This window comes from Rhea americana, unplaced genomic scaffold (assembly GCF_003343005.1).
Source record: "Rhea americana isolate MKP2758 unplaced genomic scaffold, rheAme1 scaffold_463, whole genome shotgun sequence".
NCBI lineage: Eukaryota > Metazoa > Chordata > Aves > Rheiformes > Rheidae > Rhea > Rhea americana.
The window spans coordinates 20,626-43,929 of NW_028186605.1; the positions used below are offsets into that span (position 1 = coordinate 20,626).

Below are 23,304 nucleotides of genomic sequence, written 5' to 3' on the forward strand. Positions count from 1 at the left end.
TCCAAAAATGCTTTTCTCTACTAGAGAGTCATTGCTTCCAAGTCATTGTTGTTGGAAAATAGCCCAAACTCCCACTAGCTTTGGAGAAAAGTAGCATTAAGTGTTTTTGAAAAACAGACTTGAGTAATCAAATATAGGCAATCACCATTATTTTCTTTTGATGAGCAACAGCCATCACAAACATTCTTATTTTGTGATTAACTGTGATATCTGGATCCTTTCTGTAATGAACACGAAACATCCATATTTTGATGCACTATGTTTATTGGATAAGATGGCATAGATGGTTAAATTCTACATTCTCCTATATAACAAGTGCAGAAGTGAATGCCGATGTTGAAAATGAAATGTTACACCTTTTAGAAGTAGAAGATAACGCTATGCGGACTGACATTATATTACTGACAGTAATAAAATAGTGTTAGCAAAATTAAAAAAAGAATCCTTTCTGTTCAGAGCAAAAGATATAATATTGCATTATAGCACYGTGAAACTCAGACCATCGGCTATAGCTGACGCTGGGTAGTGCATCTTGAAAAGGTAGCAGTTACAGCGACTATGCATTTGGTTCCCAGGGAAGTCTTCTAATAAAGCCCACTTTAGGTGCCATAGTAATATTCTCCCTTCACAGCCTTTGCTTCAGGTGGCCACATTCAAACTACAGTATGTGGCTAGACCAGCCACTAAATCTCAGAGAATTTCTCCTTATCCAAAGTGCCTTTTCCCAAGGGTTTTCCACTCTGGCTTTATGTTCAAAATGTGTTTCCACACAGTGCACAGCAGCCACACTACATGCTGGGACTGTGGCACAAGCTCAGAGGTCCAAATATTTCTTTTTAGCATTTGTATGGGACTTTTTGCGATTCAGAGATGCACTCATCATGAGATATGACTCCTTAGAGCCTAATCCACGGCTCATAAACTAATAGAAAAGCTCCTAGCTGCTTCACTGGGTTTTTGTCCAGTAAAATGCATCCATCTTCATCTATCAGAAATAATGAGGTATTCAGCAGCGTGCATCTTCTTCCTTTCAAATATTGCTAAACTATATGAAATGACATAAGTAGGCCCCTACTGTTGTGCTAATCTTGCCGTTTTCAGTGGTCATGCTGTCCCTGTGGTGTAAGTGTGCAAATGGCTTGGCTGCTCCCCAGGATTCCAGGTACCGAGTCATGCGGACAGATGCTCTCATTTTGGCTCCATCAAGAGTATGCCGAGGTCTGATGTGGTGTTGAGGACTTCGCTTTTCCCCCTGTTTGAAAGAGAATAAAAGGTGATATCAGTACTAGTGGTCATTACCTTCTCAAGCACTAATGCATCATCCTGAACCTTAGACATTCAAGACATTTCAGAGACTTATTTCTGAAGAGCAGGAAAAAAAAATTGTATTGCTGCTGCTATTAAGTATTTATAGGCATCTGTGATAGCTCTTCTCACCTGGTCAATATGTTACGGTAATGAGTTATTCAGCAAAGAGGTTAGTGGTCCTGCCCAAAAACAACTATAGCCACAAAATGCAAGTCCTACTAACCTTAGGGTTGATTACAAAGTAGGTCTTAACATTATGCTCTTTCAGATATGGGTCCCTCACATCTCCATCCCCATCTTCCACTTTGTAAGCACCATTCAGATGTGCCAAGGTGACTGAAGTGATGTGGACGCGTCTGAAATTATGTTTTAAAAGAACTGATCAAAAGCACATTTGAACCCGATAAGCCTTTTTTACTAGTTCTTACATCGCTTATTTCATTTACAGACTTTAATCACATTTTCAGAAGGTCTAGYGGGCACAAAACTAAAGGTATTCATCAACGAAAATACTCCTTAAATCATGGGAAATACCGAACATTCATTTTTTTAAAAGCTAACACTAAGAATTAGTTCAGTTTTCTTCACAAAGGTTGATGACTGAAGACATGGTGTCTATACAAGACATGGTCTCTGTATTATAAGAATCTATGAAAACAAAGAGAAAAATCTCCTACCCTGGGACTCCGCCAGCTTCCATGTGATTTGCCAAGGTAACATCATGTGACCACACATCATACTGCCACTTCTGTAGCCCAATAACACCACAGAGRACATTCCCAGAGTGCACTCCCACACGCATATTGATATCAACTCCAGTGGCATCTCTCACTTTCCTGTAGTTGAGAAGAAAACCTGTGTTAGGATGTGTAGTAGGGCCTTCGTATGCTTTTAATTTACCCAACAGTCAAACTCAGAGCAACAATGGGGACACTATTTATTTCTTTCAGCATCGTTAGCTCCATTCTTTTTATGATAGGATTTTTTTTGTATATTACCTTTTTATTATCTATATTTGCAACTGTTTGCAGCAAATATTAATTTGCAAGTCCATGACTGAAGTCTCTTCTTTTATACTCATATGAAAACATCTGGGAAAACTGAATAATGTAGGGGAAAATTCAGTCTTATGGTAGAACTTAATGTGATTTTGTTCTAAAGGTAGAGTTTGATTTTGCTTTTTAATGCAGCAACAGTTCAACATATTTCAGGGAGCTGGAACTCCTGTTAAGCTCCCTTCTATTTGAAGACCCTAATCTCTAGGGTGGAGACAGGCTTTCTAATATATCTCTTATCTGTCATGTCCCATTACTCTTACATGCCCACTTGCACATGGTTATGCTTCAGGAGGAAGGATGAAATTTTCAGGATTTCTTACCATCTGATGGCTCRAAAACTTTTCAGAGATATGGGGTCAATTCCCTTGAGGGTGTGTTGAACATAGAAACTGCAGCCTTCCACCTACTGGGTCAGTGTTCTGCCCACTAGATTATTTTGGAAAAGGTGAGAAGCTTCCTTCACTGTCCAGACCACATGTGAAGTAAGTTTTGAACTTCCTATGACTTTTGACAGAGCTGAGACATCTGTTTACCCCAACCAGATTTTGGCAGACCTCTACACATAACATAGGCACTAATCTCTCCAGACCAGGCATTTCTGGGTCACAAGTGGGTAATTAAAGTCAAACAATCATAACATGCTCACATATATGCCATAGGGGTACCTAATTATATAAGTAGAAAATTATCTAAATAATTCAGATGTCTATGGGCTTAGACAGTTCTAAGGAACTAAGGAACTACATCAAGGAAGATGTATTACCGTCTGTATCTCAACTGTATTTATGTACTTAAGTCTGTTTATTTGGAACAAATCCTAGCTAGCAATAAGGAACATGAAAACACTCATTTTGGGAAAATTCAGGGCACTGATGCAGAGTGAGAACCCAAAATGGTTCTTGTATGTGGGTCAGCCACATGGTTCTAGCAGCACCTTAAATCTCAATGATGAGACGCATCAGCTCTGTGCCTTCTGAATTACAGGATTAAACTGACTTATTTCCCTTCTTCTTTAAAAGGAGACATTGAATTTAACAGGTTTAATTTGATCGGGCAAATCCTATCATTAAGGAATATTTCTCAAGTGCTCTTTTTCTGGAAAATGAAAACAACAGGAACATGACTGCAAGTATTCTGTTAAATTGTGTTTTATTAAAATGAGAGGAGAAAGGAAGCTTTTCAGTTCCCTCAGTCTCTCTCTATCAAGTGTTTATTGATATCTCTTCTCACTTTGCCATTTTGTGCAGTGCTGATGCACTTGCAAATGAAGCGCTCATAAATGACCTTTGTAGGCAGTCAGCAAATGGCAAACACCTTCTTGTTCTGCACAAGGGATACGATGAAACACAGGCTTAGCACCTCGAATAGAGTGTTTTACAAAACACTGAAGCGCAAAAGAATATATATCCTGTAGGAGTGTTTTTCCACAGGCTGCCCTGCCAGTCCTGCAAAAGAAGGCATGAAGGCTGCCATATAACAAGCACTCCGCAGTTAAGGTAAGGCACAAGCAGAATGTGCTCCAGGACTGAAGCTTCAGATGTTTGCGTTACTCTGGACCAAAGTAGGTTATTACTTCTCTCATGGGCTCTCTCACCAGTTCCTTGATGGTGCAGGCACTGAATGTAGTCGATCATATCCTGATAGGACCTACATTACCTATACAAGTATACCTGAAGCTTCCCATTATTATTTCATTTCCTGCTCCCACAGTCTCTCTGGTCTCCCTCAGCACAGCACAGTCAATGTATTCATCCTGCTTAGGCAGCTAAAATATAAACGAAGACCATAGTTTTCCTATCGGTCCTGAAACTTGAATCTGTAAGGATTCTATGTTCTTCACAAACTTGGCTAGCTTGCAGCAGCTCAACTAAGCACAAGCAGGAGCTCAGGTCACTAGGAAAGCATCTACTCTGCTTATTGGGGCTTTTCTCATTAGTAATTCTGGACTAATGTACCTAAGACTCACCCAATCCTGCCTGAYACACTTTAACCCATTTTAGTGAGCCTTCATAGAATCATAGAACAATTGAGGTTGAAAGGACCTCTGCAGATCATATAATCCAACTGCCCTGATCACGCAGGGTCACCTAAAGCAGGTTGCCCAGATAACTACTGAGTATCTCCGTGGATGGAGACTCCACAACCTTCCTGGGCAACCAGTGTTAAACTACTCTCACAGTAAAGAATTTYTTCCTTATGTTCAGACAGAGCTTCCTGTGTTTCAGTTTGTGCCTGTTGCCCCTCATCCTGTCACTACGAACCAATGAAAAGAGTCTGGCCTCGTCCTCTCTACACTCTCCCTTGAGATATTAATACACATTGACGAGATCCCCCGAGCCCTCTCCTCTCCAGGCTGAACAGTCCCAGTGCTCTCAGCCTCTCCTCAYACTGAGAGAAGCTCCAGTTCCTTTTTGTCTCTGGCCCTTTGCTGGACTTACTCCAGCAGGTCTATATCTTGAACTGAGGAGCCCAGAACYGGACACAGTGCTCCAGATGTGGCCTCATCAGTGCTGAGTAGAGACAAAAGAGAGGACTGAATAGTGGGGAAGTGTCTTGAGAGTTTAGTTCCCTGCAGATCAGCAGCTTTAGACCTTTTTGGACCAGACCTGCAGGAACAAAGTAATACCAAAAAAAATTTTTTTGTTTTATTTTATTTTATACTTAACCCTCAAACTGGTACAACAACATTATCCAATATTTTCTTTCATTTTGAGTCCTCTGAAATGGAACTCAGCTCATGGTAGGAAATCAAAGACAGCCTTTGAGAATCCGTACAGCTGAGAAATGTTTAAAGGAKAAAGTTGCCAGGCAGACAAGGGAATAGGATGGGGGCTGAAGACAAACAGCACATRCATTCATATGGAAACATATTTTCCTTTGACAGATGAGCTTTAYCCTTGAAGCACCCAGGTAAGATATGCCAGCTGCCAAGACCACAGGCAGCACTGACACCTATGGCTGGGTAAGGTGAGCATGCTGCTCTAGGGCAAACAGGCTGCCAGAAACATTGACTGCATTTATTCCAACATAAAGCAGAGAAGTAAAGCAACYAAGGCAATCAATGGGACTATTCACATGTTTAAATGGAAATAATCCCTAGCCTAGTGAGGCTGAATTGCTCAAAAGGAGGCTACACRTGCTTAGGAAACAAGAATGAATGCAGCTTTGTACTACAGATCACTTGGCAATTTGGTTTAATTCCTCTTCTACCTCAAAAAGAATCGGAACCAGAATTACTTTTGGCTGRTAACAAAATATACACAGAACTATACACAGAATCTAAAGAACAAAATGCTGCGTTTCAGTCACTTAGGCCAGTTTGGACCTCCATGACTAAATGTAAGAAACATTCTAATCTGGAAAAAAAAAAGAAAAAAGAAAAAAAAAAAGAAAGATATTTTGGACAGGTAGGTCCAATATATAATAAGAAGTGACACACTTCCAACAGCAGGAATATTACTACTTTTAGTTCTAGAGGCCACAGAAGTGTTCCAGAGGCCACAGAAGTATTTCAGCAAATTCCTCCACACAAAGATGTAGCAGTCACGCAACAAAATACAGAGTTGATTAATCATCAGTAATTTTTGTTCACCTGTGGGCCAGAACACTTGACATAATATTTTGAAAGCATTTCAAAACATGGAGTACAGGTTCCTCATTTGTCACAGAGATGTAAATAGGCTACAGTAATTCCAGCATCTGTCTACAGGGACATTGTGAATTCTGACTATATAGGAACAGAGTCTGGAGAGACTCAGATCAGAATGTGCTATATAACTGAAAGGTAATTTTCTAGGCTATAAACCTACTCTTACCAAGAAGAACCCTATCACTCAGCATGAACTTGATATCAGTGTGAGAAGAAAGCTATTTTAAATAAAACTGGGGAGTTACAAAGTGTGAGGAACCCATACATTGCTCTCTGAGTTGAAGTAAAGGATCACATCTTGATCTGTAAAATCATGCACTTTGATCCTTGGGAAGGACAATTTATGGCTGAGGCTTTGCATTGCTTTTCTAAGAGCTTGCAGCCACCTCTACTTTTTTCATCCAATGAAAAGCAACAGGGTGTCCAGAGACTCTTTGCAAATTCTGTTAGCTCACATCTATCACACAACACCTGAAGCTATTAAAATGTAAGCCAGAAAGCTTTTATTTTCACTGAAATACTGGGAGGCGGGGGGGGGGAACAATTCAAGGCCATGGTAAAAAAGACAGGGGAGTCAGAACTTAGGGACAGACTTTTTTTTTTTTTTTTTTACTTACTGCTCTATGGAAAGGATGTTAGCTTCAATTCCGAGTATGTCAGAGAAAGCTTTAATTATAATGATGCTGATTTTTTATATATAAATAAAAAGGAAAATCATCCAATGAAAGCCCCAGAGGAAAGAAGTAAGTCTGTAGATCTAATGCTTGACAAGGAGAAGTACTCAATGTACCATCAAAAAATAGGTTTCTTTGGCCRTGATGTAGGGTAAAAATGTATTTGGGTAAAGAAAAGACAATTAAGAAAACACAGCAATCTCATTCTTTCCAGTACTGAGGTTAGTTTTACAAAAGATCCATAGAGCAAGGAGATCTAAATCCCAGTTTCCATAAATACTACATCCTTTCAGGGAATGCCTGAAATGGAAGAGAACTGAATTTCCATTAAGCAACCTACCCATAAGGGAATTCCTCTGGAATTATAAAACTAGGCAACTTTAAAAAAACCCTCCTCTTGCAACTACAGTTACACATATATGCTGGTAGTATTTAAGAATWAGAGGAATTATTCTTGTATGTCTGCTTAGTTAATCACTTTAACAACGCTACTGAACACGCTTGCATTTCCTGATAGGGCACAAAACACACACAGAGACTGAGGGAATCCTTTACTTCACTGCCTGGACAGTTGTGAATGTGACATGTAAATCATCATGACTGGAATGGAGCCTTACGGGAGAGCATATTAAGATTTCTAACTAAAATTCCGTTGTTCCAAAAAACAAAGCAWACAGGTCACTAGCAAATATCCGGACTGCCACTGGCTGTAGCTTTTTTTGCACAGTGTGGCTGACCTAGAAATATGTGGTTCTAGTCACAGGAATCTTAAGTTTCCTATTAGGAAGATATTTGTGACATTTATGATAATTACTATAAGCAACCATTAACTATATCTTGACAGCTAAAATCTGAAAAGAACTTCAGATATGAATAATAGAGATGGAAGTATCTGACTTCAATTAAAAAAAAAGAATGAGAGGATTCTTTTGTCTCCTTCTTCAAAAATGTTTTCTATATAATAAGGTAGAAGAATCAGATCCTTGCTTAATAAATAAGGTACAGGATACTGAGCTGAAGTTTCTGGACAGGCACATTTAGCTTTAAGTACTTTCATACTGAAATGTGTCCAACTTTCATGGCAGAACTTATCAAGGGCAACTAGCTTACAGAAAATTTATTTCCATGATGTGCTGTGCCATTGAGATGGCAGTTTGGTGAAGAGAGATGAGGGGGAGGAAAACTGCACTTTTGCGAGACACCACTGAAGTTCCACAGTCTGCAGAACTGTTAGAGTTGCCTGTAATCCAACTGACCTGTATCTGAAAGATTGGAATCACCTCTACCCACTGCCCATCTACTCTTCAGTAATAAGCCAGAGGAATCCTCAAGTACATCTTAGGCTGCATCTCCGGATACCTTGCAGTATTCAGTCATCAGCTATAATCCTTTTTCTTTTTCCTCTTTCACAACCATGTCAGCCTCTTGTTACTATTTCAGTTACTTGCAGTAAGTCAGAACTACTATTTCAAAAGCAATCACATTAGGATTCTTAGATAACTCATTCTAGTTTCTGTTTTAGACATGGAATAAGCATAATCATGATGAGACAGAAGTAAGGGACATGTAAAGTAAGCTACAGATCCAAAAAAATGTTGATTAAGTAGAGAATTTTCAATGGCACCTGGAACATGTTAACTGAAAAAAACTTTTTAGAAAGTCCTAGGGAATTACAAAAAAGTAGAAACTAAAGCTAACCTTGAAGTATAGTGAGAGCTGCACATTTTACTTTTTATTTAGCAAAACAGAACACAGCTCTCTCAGCCCAGGAATCAGCAACCTATTCAAGACATCTTCAGTGCACGTGCTCAGTAACACACTGCAGGATCAGGACTTAAGGTGACTTGAGAGAGATTTRTTTTTTTCTGGAGGTAAGTGGTCCCGAGTTCTGCTAAGCTCCAAATGCAGCAGGAGCCAGGAGCTGTGGCCTATCATAGGGCCATTTGACTAACAGGTGACTGGTAGCATCATGCCTCCACGAAAAGCAGTGCTTCTCAAGTCCAGGATGATTGCCTACTGGGAGATTTACCATCTCATAATTAGAGGAAGAAAAATGCAATGTTGTATCCCACCACAGAAAGCTGACCTACACAACATAAACTGGCCATCTCGTCTTGAAAAAGGACCTTAATGACGAACTCTAACCTCACAGAAATCATCTAAATTCTAGTAGAAGTCACCTACAACTTGGCTTTACCAATTCAGAATTTGACTCAAAAACTGTGTTTTACTATTGGGGGAAAAAAAGAACAAAAAGATTACCCCCTGCCAACTACTTTACAAATAAGTGAAATAAGTGCACCAAATTCCTTTCAGTGTCCTGTTGATGTAAAGCTCTGTATGTTCACTTTTCATTGTCATTTAGGGTTAAAATAGGAGAGCATCCTAAACCAGTTGTTAATATGTCTATGAAAGTGTCCCTTAGTTTGACATTAGACCTAGCAGCATTTTGTTTCAGATCTGTCCTGAAAAGGCTGGTGGTCATTTTCTGCTAACATTGTAATCATCACCCCTACATTCATTTAGACTTACAGCAACAACCCTGTTATTAGAATAAAACAACTGTGAAAACTGGCCTCATGACCTATTGCATTTCCTCATACTTGTCACAACCCACGACTCTATTTGCTATCTCCTTCATTACAATTTTTACTGAAATACTCTTTCAAAATAATAAAATACGAGGTTATAACTCAAATATGGCTCTATACTGCAGGGATAGGATAACCTGGCAGAACCCAATGTCTTTAAAACATTTTTTTACTGCAGCTGAGATCAAGATTACCATCTTAGACCTTGGACTGAGACACAAAACCTACCGCAGCTCTGAATGCTCCATCCAGAAGCACAGCTACACTTAGAAAAGTGACAAATTTTTTATTGTTGAACATTGTTCCTTAAACAAAACCTCAGTGCTTACTTAATGGCTTCACACATGTCCAATCCCATTTTCACACAGTTCTTGGCATGATTTTGAAGAGATATAGGAAGTCCAGACACGCAGTAATAGCAGTCACCTAGAATTTTAATTCTCATACATTCATTTTCCTGGAGGAGAAAGCAAAGTCAGATCGTCACTTTCAACTTGAATTACATAAATGAATGGGCTACCATTACAAGGGCTGTCTTAAGTGGTATTATCAAAATCATTGCAATAAGCCTGTTTAATGGACAAGGATTTGGCTGGCTTAAAAAGAAGAGCTACCAGGCATTTTGTATGGAGACACAATGTTACTTTCAGATCAGAGCCAGAATTCTTAACTACTCTAGTTAATAAAATTACAAATTCAGAATAATATAGCTGACACACATTACAATTTAGGCTAATATAAAGAAAAGCCTTCATATGATTCGACTCATGAGTTAGATATTTAAATTAACCATAGCAGCCCAGTAGAAACTCACCTTTGCAATCTGATCAAATTTGCCAAACAGCTCATTTAGCATGTGCACCAGTTCCCCTGGGGAGCAGTCACTGGCCAGGCGAGTGAATCCCACAATATCGGCGTACAAAATGCTGCAACAGAAATGAACGGAGCCTGGGTTACAATTTCCCTCCTCAGAATTTCGATTTATGTATCAATAGCAAAATCTGAAAGCAGATATTGAGTATTTGACAGAATCATGCCCATAATTGGCACAATCACTACTGMATGTAGGGCAGTAAATAAATGGCCCGTTCATCTGACTCAGTATAGAAGGTATACATTCTGTACCTGTATTTGCTATATTCTGAAAATATAAACATTTTCCTGCTCACAACGGGCAAAATAATAATGGAAATTAGTTCAGTAAACAAATTGTTTAATATCATTTTATCAACATTATCAGACATTTCAGTCTGCATTTACCTACGAAGAGAACAAAGTCGTCATTCGCTTGCTGCTCAGACTGTTAAATTCAAGTTTCCCTGACAAGATAATCACCAAGTAGAAGAGACGGATTCATAGAATTAGACTAAGGAACAAGTATGTGTGCTCACAAATGGAAATTAACTTTCCCCAAAGTCCTGAAATACTTGTTTTAGTACTGTCATTTCTGGCAATGTCATTCAAATGACATTTTCCAATTGAGAAACTAGGCAAAGCAATCTGAAAAGATGGAAGAATATTTGACATAAACGGTATTTTTTTCACCAGGCTGAGTGTGTTGCTATTTGTTGTCTCCAAAACTAGCGGTCAAAGATGAACACCTCATTTTTTCTAATTTCTAGAAATTCATAACTAAATAATTATCATTTCATCATATTAACTTGTTTTGGATACTGAACATTAAGTCATTGAATAAGCTCATTAAAACAATTCTCTTGCTAATTACTTTCTTTTTACTTTCTTTTCAAACTTTTTCTTCATGTTTTTAGTAACTTTTGTTACAGTACAGTACCTTACATTGGTGTGCCTTTTGACATACAAATTGTGGAAGTTGTTGGTATTTTCCAGCTGGCCTGCCTTGGGACCTTGCAGCCGCTGAATGATCTCTGCTTTCATTTCCATGGCAATGTGAGCAGGCAGTAAAGAAAGCAGGAGGCGCTCCTAAAATTTAAAGTGACAAGTTTGGATTTTCTTTATGGAGAACCAAATTAGCAAGGGAACAACATTGTGGGAGGTACACACTTTTGTGAACATGCTAGAACGGTTCTTTGAGGCAAGAATTAAATAAAAGATGCACTGTTTTCCTAGTGCTCTGGTCTCAGGTTTGACACATTCTAACTGCAAAGAATATTTCCTGAACTGAAAGATTAATGTAGTATTTATAGGCAGTTTAGCAGGTATATGCCAAAAAAAGTCAATGTATTTTCAAATTTAATATAGTCTGCTTGTCCTTGGTGGAAATATTTTGCTAACTATAAAGAATGCTGGCAAAACGCAGTTTCTTTGCGTTTTTTTTTTCTATCATGACAGCTTACTCTGCAAGTTCAAACAGAAAGTTGCTGTATTTTTAGTACCTAAATAATGATAATTATTAACAAGTGTTAATAATTGTTAATAATTATCATTAATTAGTTAACAAAGAGGTGAGTGCTTTCAGCTCCAATTTCATGCTACTGTGCTCCTATTGTATCACGTAGTATCATATTAACACAAGCTAGCAAATGGCTTCCTAAGATGCTTGTCACACAGTGATGGGGACCCTCAGGGTCCAGGCTGCCACTTATGCCTTTGAAACCAGAGAGGCAGGCAAAGGGTTGTTTGCCTTCAAAGAGAGGAACAACAAAAGGTTTTAAGAAAGATAAAGTTTTTTGCAGGACACAGAATAAAAGCTATGAGCAAGAAAATCAGAAGAGGAAAATGAAACCAGAATGCCCTTGCTTTGTTGATGGCTGGATGAAACGCAGGATATTTTCCCTTCTTTTTCTCTCCAGGCCAGATGATTATCCCATTCTGCAAAAACTTCCTGATGAAATTATTCAATAAATTAAATCTCCAACCCAGAGGAATGTTTTTCTTCCACCTTTTCCATCGTACAAGAGAAGGATTACAACCAGAGGTGGCTTTAGAGAACTGCAACCGGTGGAGCACACTGCAAAGTAACCCACCAGGTCCAGTTACAGGTAAATGCTTCAGCCACCCTTGCAATCACCATTTCACCATGAAGCAGTATCAAACCAAATATTACACTTTATCTATCTATATCTATATCTATTACCAATATTACCTTACAGCCACAAAAGGTCATGCACATGAGACTAAGTATTTCCTGACCATCAGCATTATCTAGAGCTATGCTTTCCCCTCACCACTCAACATCGTAGCCAAGATCTTTGAGACCTAGAGCTTAAAAGGCAGAGCACAAGATCCATACTGAAAACGATGTCTTATCCTCTGTCAACACTGCAGGGTTAAGTATTCCTTTCTTCTCTGAACATGCACATTAGGATCCAACCATAGCTTGTGAGTAGTCATCTTCCCTAGATTTTGGAACTGAAGATTTTCAGTGGTATCAGTTGAATTGTGACTTGAGTTACTGCTCTCCCAAATGCACGTGTCCAAACTGATTTACTTGTCATCATTTTCCATGAATTACGTAGATTATTTTACCAGACTTCTGCCAAAACTGCATTTGATATTCAAGACATAAGACATGTAAGACATACAAGGGTATTATACAAAGCCTTACAACCATGTTAAGATAACAGTTCTCAAATGGGCAACTTGAGCAGTGTGTCAATTTATTTGATGAAGAGTCTTTGTGACCATTTAAGTGAAGTTTCAAGGCTGCTGAAGCTAGAAGCTGTTATCAGAATCAGAAAAATAAAGCACATATGCGTGAATGAGAACATCACCCTCTTACAGCTAATGAATATGAACTCCCATGTGAATATATATGTATATATATGTGTATATSTGTATATATGTGTATGTGTATATACATACATATATATATATACACACGTTTCTTTTTGTACAAGATGCATGGTAGGTGTCTGGGACCTACAATGGCCAGCTCTTCTCAAGGCGAAGGGGAGCCAAGAATCAAGTGTTAAGGCAGAGCAGGCAGAACTCAGGGCCTCACCAGCCAGGGCCCAGTCCTGCAGTACATGAGCAAGCTGAGCCAGGCAGGCCTGGGGATGGCAGCCAGGGTCAGCAAGGAGTCCAGATCATCAGGCAAGGCCGTCGTGATGAGGAAGCTCCATGAGGAAGCTGGGAAGTCAGYTGCAGTCAAGGTCTACTCAAGTAGACTACTAAGTGTTTTAATAGGTCTATTAGACCTATTAGCAAGAACAGGATTTGATACAACCGATCAAGGCTTTGTTTAGAAACAGATGCGTTCATTTTAAGTTTATAAAGACTATTTTGTATACTCAGTGTTCAGCTTTTTTGCTGCTGAATTAACCTCTGTATGTATAGCTAACAACTTTTGGTCCATACAATAGCCCATTTTAATGGCAAGAAAAATTAATTCAAGTAAAAGTTAGTTCAAGAAATTTGCTTCATCCATAAATAAATGAAAAGTGAACCTACAGTAAAGAATCTGTCCTACTTCTTGCAAAAGAGTGGTGATGAATTTTAATGATGTAAGCTGTATATTTTAACATCTTTTTAATCAATAGAGCTAAGCATCTCCACTTGTTCCATAAATCACTTCCTAGCCTTGAAAAAAGAGAAAGCTGACTCATTTAGGTAGAAATCAAAGAGCAAGGAGGTCTCTAGAGGGTATACGCTCTTACTGAATTTATAAAGTAGCCCTTTTGTTTCCTTACAAAGCTCTAAATAAAAGGGAACAATTATGATTTGCATTAAATCCTTTTCTTCTCTTTTGTTTATTCATATAATACATRCCTTGCAGAAATTTCTCAGCTGTTCTTTAGCCATAAACTTCAATTACGTTTGCTAGCTACTAAATCTGAAAAGTTTTAAATGAAAAACTATGCTCTCAGAGGAAAATAAACTTGAAAAAGAGAAATTCAAAAATAATTTATCTTTATTTTAAGGAAGCTGGTCAGAAAAAACTCAATAACATTACACTACAAATGGTATACCATCCATGAATGCACATTACTAGGTTTCACTATGCAAACAATAATTTACTCTAAATCATCGCAAGAGTTAGTYTGCAGAAATATCTTAGTTTTCTTTTCTAAAACTCCTAAGTAATTTTTCAGTGTTACTACATGTAAAATTTTCAAAAGTGCTTTCCAAGGTATTTATTTAGGTATACAAAGATGCAGACATAAACTTGAGGCACAATCCACAGAAAGACTGAGGTGGTATATACCTGATTTCCACATGCCTTGTCACCTAGGAAAAGCCAGACTCCAAAAGAATAGGCACTAAGATGGTGTGTACGATTCATATAGAAAACAAGAATCCTAAAAAATGGGATTAACAAGAATTAGAGCTGAAAGAAAAGGCTACATGTGCAGAAAATGCCTAGAAAAAGGTATTGCTCAAAAACATTAGGTGTTTGGCTCTGGGCTGCAAAGGAGGCATCTCTATCTGCTTGAGAACCTGTCTAGAGTCAGGGAATTTTACTTGAGTTATTTTGCTGCCAACCAACACAGACCTCCCATCACTGATTTTGGTACTGAGAAAAAAGAAGAAAACTAACATGTAAATGAACACTTGCACAAACATTTAATCCCCCCCCCCCAAATACACACACACACCTCTTAATCTCAACTTTCCTTATTTTTGCTTTTGTGCTAGATAGACAGAGTCCATCAAAATTCCAGCACCAAGGTGACAGGTGGTGTAGTAAGCTGAAGTGGTATTTGTGATGGTTTCTGCTGCTTTATGCTTAATGGTTTTTGCTGCCATGTTCCTCAGTGGCCTGCTCCAGAGTGCCAATGCATTGCAGTCCTTCAGGAATGTCCCTGATCCAGCATGGGTTGGCACAGTCCACAGTCCCCACTTGGGTGTAGGTACCTCCGATTTAGCACAGAGTGTCCACCTACAAAAAGTGTGTCTCCAGCCCCTAGGGGATGTCAGTGCTTTTCTGAACTATGTTTGTGCAGGGGTGCAGTGTGCCTTTCTGCAGGCACATAACTGCAGGCACTGTGCATAACTCTGCATAGTTATGGTGCGTGATGGTTAAGTTTTTGCACACAATGGTTTCTTTACATTTTTGTTTTCATGTACCTCAGGGCAGGCTTGAGCTGGTTTTGACAGCCACAGGGCAGTCCGTGACCTCCACATGACCACTATTGCAGCCCACTTCTATTTATAACCTGTAACATCAGCCCATTACAGAGTTGTAGCTTCAAATGCTGCAGAAACAGGATATTTGACTTAATGAACACAAAAGTAGTTGCCACATTTTTACTAACAATCCAGAGGTTAGAAAATGTACAACATACAATGTCTGCAAGTGACTAAAGTTCAAACCAATTCGCTGCCAAAAGAAATCTCCTCTCTCTTCCTGTCCCCAGGGAAAAATGCTTATCTGTGAGGATGAGGTTATTTTGGAGGTAGACCCCGACAATCTTTTCCGGTGAAGCTGATTTTCTCCCAGATGAAATGGGTAAATAATCACAGAATCATAGACACATAGAATGGTTGAAGTTGGCAGGGACTCTGGAGATGGTCTAACCCAACCGGTCTGACCAAGCACGGTCACCTAAAGCAGGTTGCCCAGGACCCTATGCAGACAGCCTTTGAGTCTCTCCACAGGTCTAGCCCAACCGGCCTGACTAAGCACGGTCACTTAAAGCAGGCTGCCCAGGACCCTATGCAAACAGCCTTTGAGTCTCTCCACGGGCAGAAACTCCACGAGCTCTCTGAGAAACCTCTTCCAGTGCTCAGTCACCTTCACAGTAAAGGAGGTTTCCCTTAGGTGCAGGCAGAAGTTTTGTGTTTGTTTGTGCCCGTTGCCCTAACCCTGTTGCAGGGCACCACTGAAAAGGGTCTGCTCCCGTCCTCTCTGCACCCTCCCTTCAGATATTTACACACCTWGGTGAGATGCCCCGAGCYCTCTCCTCTCCAGGATGAACAGTCTCAGCTCTCTCAGCCTTTCCTCCTATGAGAGATGCTCCAGTCCCTTCCTCATCTTGGTAGCCCTTTGCTGGACTTGCTCCAGGAGCTCTATGCCTCTCTCGCAYTGGGGAGCCAGACAGCGCTCCGGACGTGGCCCCGCCAGGCCTGAGGAGAGGGCRAAGATCACCTCCCTCCACCTGCTGGCAGTGCTCTTCCTAATGMAACCCCGGATGTTCTTGGCCTTCTTGGCCACAAGGGCACACTGCCGGCTCGTGGTCAACTGAAGCAAGATTTCCTCTCTCTGCAACATTTTGTGTGAATTCCCTAAACGCTGGACTCCTGCACAAAGGACTGCTTTGCTCCCTGTTCTTTTCCATGGGAGGCACAATCCCGTGCAGATGATGTAAGAATGTCTGTCAACAAAAGAAAAGTTGGGTCCTGTTTTGTTCTTTTGTGCGACTAGGCCAGAAAAGCCTCGTGCATTGAGAGATTTCAAATGTGTTTAATTCTTACTAATTTCAGGGTTTATTTCTTTTACTTTAGAAWCATTGTTTTCACATTGATGTCAGCACATTTATACCTCTGAATATGGATTATATATGTTGTAAAAACAAAAACTGAAGCTGTAGCGGGCTGATTTTTGCAAATAATGAAAAATATACCATTAATGAATTAAATGCATTCCATAATTAATGTACTTAAATAATTATCAATGTTTTGAAAAATTTGAAAATGAAATGTGAATTCTTTACTTAGCATCCTTTTAGATAATTTTCAACAAACAACATCAAGAATATATCCCATTCTTTTATTTAATTTGATCAATTTTGAAACACTAGTAGCCTTCAAACATAGATTATTACACCCATCCATCACAAAAACATGCTGACAATGAGGATGTTCAAAGAGAAAAAAATAAAGGAAATCAGAAGATAATTATGAATAACATTCATTTTTTTGAGTATATGTAAGTTTTAGCATGTAATTCACAAGATCATAAGTTATTATTTATCATTGAAACTTCAGCAATATGAAGCATATAATGTTGACTGTTTCGCACACTGGAACCATAATTCCTGGGATTGGAGAAAGAACTTAAATTTCATGTCTTTAATCTAGGCTACTGTTCCAGTTCTCTTTTGGTGATACTTACTTTCCTGCTGTAAAACTCTTTCTGAATGATATTAACAAAGGTTACGAAATACGTGCTTGTTTGTTACCGCAATATTACTTTCTCCTTTCATTTGCATTACATAATTTTGAAGAAAATGGCAAAAAATGTCTTCTGAATTTTTTCAGACACAGTAAGAAATACTATAAAATATACTCTTTTATTTTTATTATCAATATATCAATATTATAATCAATATTATAATATTGATGTTATCATCACTAAGAGACAGCCTCATAGGTGTATTCAGTAGCACTTGCACTACCACATTCAGCACAGCTTAGCAACGTGCAAGCTCTAAATATTGCCAAGATTCCACAGAGGTGCTAAATAGACATCACTGTTCTTGGAGGAATCATAGCCCTCCCATAGAGAACTGTCTTATATATTTAGTTTGGATCAGGTAACTAGGTAACTTGTTTGTTTGCACTTTACAGTCTCAGTATTCAAAATTTTGATTCTTAAGGTGTGACTGGAAGGTAAGAAAGAAAAACTACCTATTTTTCTCCCTATGTTGAACTCTGCGTCAAGTGGAACCATCTCAATGACAGCCAGGGAGACATGCAGCAGAAGAAACCTTTTGGGAGACAGGATGGGAAAAGCAGGAAGAGAGCACAAGCAATGCTCTAGTACAGCTTAAATGCCTTCTGAAGTGTCAGTTGTCAATCAAGCATCAAAGTAACAAGAAGAAGATTTCCCAGAGGACTCCCTGGGGTTGTTTCAGTGGTGGAAGTCACTGGAAGTTGTTGAACAAGAAGGGCTTTCTAGAGGAAGGCTAGAGAAACATCTGCCCTCCAAGGGTTCAGTGAGCATTTTTCCCCAAGTCTTGTATTTCCTCTGTTTAAACAGCAATCCTGAAATTTCCTTGATTAAAGAGTTAACTTATGCTAATTAATATTTCTATGCCATAAATATAATGAATTTTTTTAAGATTGGCAGCTTTTGGTGTCTTCTGGAAACTATTCCACTCTCGAACCTACATAAATCTTGCTCCATCAAGACAAGCGTGGTCTAAAGTTTGAACAAACTTTCTCAGTGATCCAGCAAGGTAAAGCCTTTATAGTTAAACTTACTCTTGCCAGGTTTGCAGCTCACACACTGAGCAAATTCTAGAAATGATTTGGCAGCGAAAGGTTCTTTTCATGCTCAGGCGACACAAGCAAAGCTTTCATTGCAAAAGACTACTTTTAGTCCATAAAAACTGCTATTAAAGGAATGACATCACAAATAAACAAGGCAATTTTTGTTTAACACTTTACAGATAGAGGTCTGCATTTTTTCTGGCTGGTATGATTCATAGCTGCTGTTCTCCTGTATCCTTATCCTTGTTTAATCTCCAAAGAAGCCTGGAACTATGATCTGACACTGTATGCCAAAATACTGGCAGCTTTTTCAGTGCACCAAGTCCATCCTTCTCTGGCCACCCTCCAGCTCTTCTAAGTCTTTGCATTCAGGGCAGAAACAGCCTTCCAGACTAGTCACCTCATATCTTCCAGCACATCTTCTTCAAACCTTGTTTTTCTTTCAACAGTAAGGTGACATTAGCAATAACTTTCTCTGCTGGTTTCAGCTAACTTCCTAATCTGTAGATTTGTGTTTGCAGTCCTCAGATGCTTGTTTCTGGCATCTCACACCAACATGTTGAAAGGATGGCTCCCCAGATGTACTATTTCCATTCAAGTAGTACAGCAATCCACCAGGGTATGCAACATAGTATTTTCATGCTTCTGCTTCCAATGCAGAAGAAGGGAGTAAATAGGAAGGAAGAAAATACGGCCCAAGAGGAACTGGAATACCAGTGACAAGTGATGCATCTCCAGTGTGATAGATTAAGGTTATCTATGCTAGACAGGCAGAAGAAACGTCTGTGCCAATTGGCCAGATTTAAAATACCTTTACATACCTAAATCTGATTTTTTTTTAACATGGTCAACAGGAAAGGGAGGGGCTACATCAAAAGTTGAGGCCCAAACTATACTGCATAAAGAAATAGTAAACACAGTTGTTATTTCCAAACATTAGCCAAAACCACTTTTTATGAAGAAGCAAGGAAAATAAATTTACTGTAACAATTGGCCCTACTCTCCAAATCCATGTTATTTCATAAACAAATATATCTGGCTACTGCAAAGTAAGACACAAAACAGAAATCCTGCACCTTCTGAATTTTAGTAAAATTAATCTTTCAGAATTCTTTTTACCTTCTAGAAATGTACATAAAACAACATTTGCACACTTCCCCCCTAAGGCTTTATTTTATGCATAAATTGAGATCAAAACCCACTTTGTTTAATATGTTTCAGGCTGGAACATTATTACTACCTTATATAACAAAGAAAATTTCTTTATAGATATAATTTTGGTTGCATAAAGCCCACCACAAAAGCTGAAAGGTCTCCATGCTGTTGCATCCTACACAACACTAAAGCACTTCTGTGAATAGCACTTTATACACTGGGATGGTGCATGCTCCACAACAAATTATTGTGCCTAGGACTTTTACATATTTCATGGTTGATAAATAGCTTCCACTCAAATGTTAGAATAATAGCTAGCATATTCTTCTGCCTAGAGATTGCTCTGCATAGAGGTATCAAACATATGACAGATGTGGCAATGCAGCAATGGGCTCAGAAAAGCAATACTGCACCAGCGATAATTACCACAAAATTGGGAATTATAGCAGTCCTGATGTAGCTTGCCAGCCTGCTCAACAGTGCATCTTTCACGGAGGTGCATTCGTGTTAACTCAGGCAGTGGCTCAAAAGTTGCTGCCTCCGTGCTCACTCTTCAGCTGATGCCAGAATGTCCCCAGTGCCAAACCTACCAAATAAAATCCTTTCCATTGGGCACCTGAATAAACTATATGAATATAGGGGCCCTTTCAGACTAAGAAATTGAGTTATTCATGAAGTAAGAACAAACTAAGTGATGTGAGTCTCAGTGCAGCATTACTCAGGCTATGAATCTAAAGCTGAGAAAGCCTTTGGTGAATACTGGTAAGACTCACTTGGTTTTAACAGTGATGTTAATGAATGGAACAACATTTTAATACCACTTGGGAGGGTGAAAGGATGTTGAATCTCTTCTGAAAACTTTCAATCTACTTTCACCAGATTCAACTCATCTTCTGCCTGTTACAGGTCCACCCTTTCTCATGGCTCTCTGCAGTCCACCGTTTAACCACCCAGTCATCCTGTCTCCTTGCTTACATAAGGTCCCAAAAGGTTAGCAGTCCTTACCCATTTCCATTGTGTTGGATTTTTCATCTTGTCACTGAGACTTGGATCACTTACTTTACTCTTACTAATACGAAAAAAAGCATGTTCCTTCTGGAAATCACTGTAAACCATCACCAGTACTAACAGAGGCAGAGGCTTGTCACATAGCTTCAACATACATATCATAATTGGGAAAAGTCACTCTTCCTCAAAATGGATGACTGTTCTATTTTCCTTCACATATTTGTAACACACACTTGGTATTTTTACCAAAATTTCAACAAGCATCAAGCTGACTTGATCTTTTCTTAAATATGTCCCTGATAGTAAATCATAAATTTTGCAGATCCTACATCTATCTGCATATCAAGCAATCCTAAACATCTGCAGTTCTACTTAGATTTCATCAGAGTTTTCTGAGATTCACCTACTGCATATGTATTTTGCATTCCTAATGCATTAGAAATTCATTAAACTATAACACTGCCACTTCCTTTATTCTTAGCTGCATCTTCATTCATCCTGTTCATACTTACCAACTAATTCATTTTCAGTCAGTTATATCTTTAAAATGCTAATATATGCAATACTATGCAACAATGTACTTATGTCTTTGACAGGCTGGATATTAATTTTGACTCAATGTTAAAAAAAATCTAGGAAGAAACTGATACAATGATTTGTGTGAATAAGTTACAGTATATCTATTAATAGCATTACACAGCCCTTTAATGATAGTCTATTGACATCATTGAGAATCCTTCTATAGAGTTTAAACAAAATCATTAATAACAACAATAATATTTAATTGCTTTCTATATGCAAAATTAATGAGATTTCAGCTAATAGTAATGTGTTATTCAGCTGCTGCTGATTCTAAATTGGGTTATGGTATATCATTTGTTCCTCAAACTCATTGAAGATGAATGCACTAATCTATAACAATTCTAGAAAATACATATAAAGAAAGAAAAATTATTTCTACAGCTTGCACAGAATGAGAAAATGGAAAGTCTCTTACAGAGACCCACAAGATAAGCAATCAACTCTCATTAGAAAAGCATATATTAATAGAGTAAAAAAAAAATTAGTCTTCCACATAAAGAACATGTATAGAAAATAAAAATTTATGATTTTGTTGAAATTATCCTGTTAGAGCGTTAAAAAAGGCTGATATTGTTGGACATATTTGCAGAGTATTTGTATGTGACAAAAATAGTTCCAGGCACATAAACACTTCCATTTTCTATTTTTATACTATAACAAGCTGTACCTATTTTGCTACCCATGGCACTAAAAATCAAATGCACATTGACCATGCAAGACTATATTTTAAAACAAACTAGAAGATTGAAGGAAAAATGAAGGAAAAGTATCAGTGCAAATTTTGTTTGTAAATATGCAGATAATATGGAGTCATTAATTTAAAATTCCATTCTTTGCAGACAGATTTGGCCCAGCAATCTCTAAATTGCAAAATCACAGATCAGGAGTTAGCCATCTGGATTAAATCTACTTACTGCAATTGTGTTTTCCAATGTTGTCAGTGTGGATAATATTAGTTAAACATAATCATATGAACATGAAGACTTCTCTACTTAATTAATTTAAAAAAGCAAAGTAGTCCTAGTTGTCAAAGCCTACCTACCTTGGGCTGCCCCAGGGAGCCTTTCAATTCTGTAAAGGCACTCTTCAAGGTATCTGGGACAGACTGACTCATGTGCAAAACCAGAAGTGACCTGTAAAGCTAAGGGGACTTAACAAAATCAAGTTATGCTCTCAGTTGTCTTGTATTTGGAAAACCACAGTGGCCAATATAGCTTGGAGTTGGGATGAAAGGAAAATAACAGGATCTACTCTGACTAAAGCATTTCTAAAGAATCACATCTCTCACTGGATAAAGAAAATCCTCCAAAAATGACATTTTTTCCAAACACGGAAAATAGAGAAGAGTAGAAAATCACCACAAGGCATGCAAAAAATTTTGGAGGAGCAACTTGTTCAGAATAGCAAAAATAAAAGATTTTTCAGATGCAGTGCCTTTTCTAATGCTTTTTATTCCTAGCAATCTCTTTTACTCTGGTCTTCAATAATTTTGCTTACAGTCTCTCTAGCATCTTTAAAATAAATATTATACCTGTGCTCTAAGCCTATCATGTGTTGGTTTCAATAGTCTTAATGTCTTTTGCCTGCCTTTTCAATTTTCAAGTTGTCCTCTAAATGCTACTTTCAATTAGCTTCCTGATTTTTATGTAGTTCCTTTTTTTTTAAAGTTAATGTTACTATTGTGGTTCTCTCTCTCTCTCTCTCTCTCTCTTCTCTCTCTCTCTCTCTCTTTTTTTTTTAAATAATTTTGTCCTTGTAGGGATGCTCACATGCAATGTGCAGGACTGACTCAAGACTTACTTTTCCTCACAGAACTTCTCAGATCAGTTGTTTGGAAAAAGAATGTGGTTTAAAATTTTAACCTTTTATAACCTCTTATGTTCACGCTTCTGTTCACACCCATCATATTCCATAACAGACCATTCTCTACCACTACACTTACGCAGCCCATACAGGTGTAAATGACACCTCCCATCATGATTGTAGTTGCCATAGGCAAAGACAGTCTCAGCTCCCTGAGCAGTTCCTCCTCCTCAAAGGCTGGKAGCACAGAGACTTGACTTCACCTCTCCTCTTTCAGCACTTTCAGAAGTGCTGCTTCAGAATGCATCCTACTTCGCAAGGACTGTCCAGAGGCTGGTAGCAGGTAGGCTGTTTCTCATTTCTCTCTCTCTCTCTCTCTTTTTTTTTTGTTTTTTTTTTTT

General features: G+C 38.4%; 1 protein-coding gene across 1 annotated transcript in view; it reads right to left on the minus strand.

The window, feature by feature from the left end:
* Positions 1–23,304, minus strand: part of LOC146589365 (adenylate cyclase type 2-like) — a gene marked incomplete at its 3' end in the record, with an annotated part of 166,108 nt that overhangs the window by 17,867 nt on the left and 124,937 nt on the right. The window contains exons 5-10 of the mRNA XM_085316348.1: positions 11,073–11,221; positions 10,095–10,206; positions 9,610–9,737; positions 1,986–2,144; positions 1,532–1,664; positions 1,076–1,252 (exon numbers count right to left, since the gene is read on the minus strand). Of these exons, the coding sequence (XP_085172474.1) occupies positions 1,076–1,252; positions 1,532–1,664; positions 1,986–2,144; positions 9,610–9,737; positions 10,095–10,206; positions 11,073–11,221 (858 nt within the window). The remainder of the gene's footprint in view (positions 1–1,075; positions 1,253–1,531; positions 1,665–1,985; positions 2,145–9,609; positions 9,738–10,094; positions 10,207–11,072; positions 11,222–23,304) is intronic.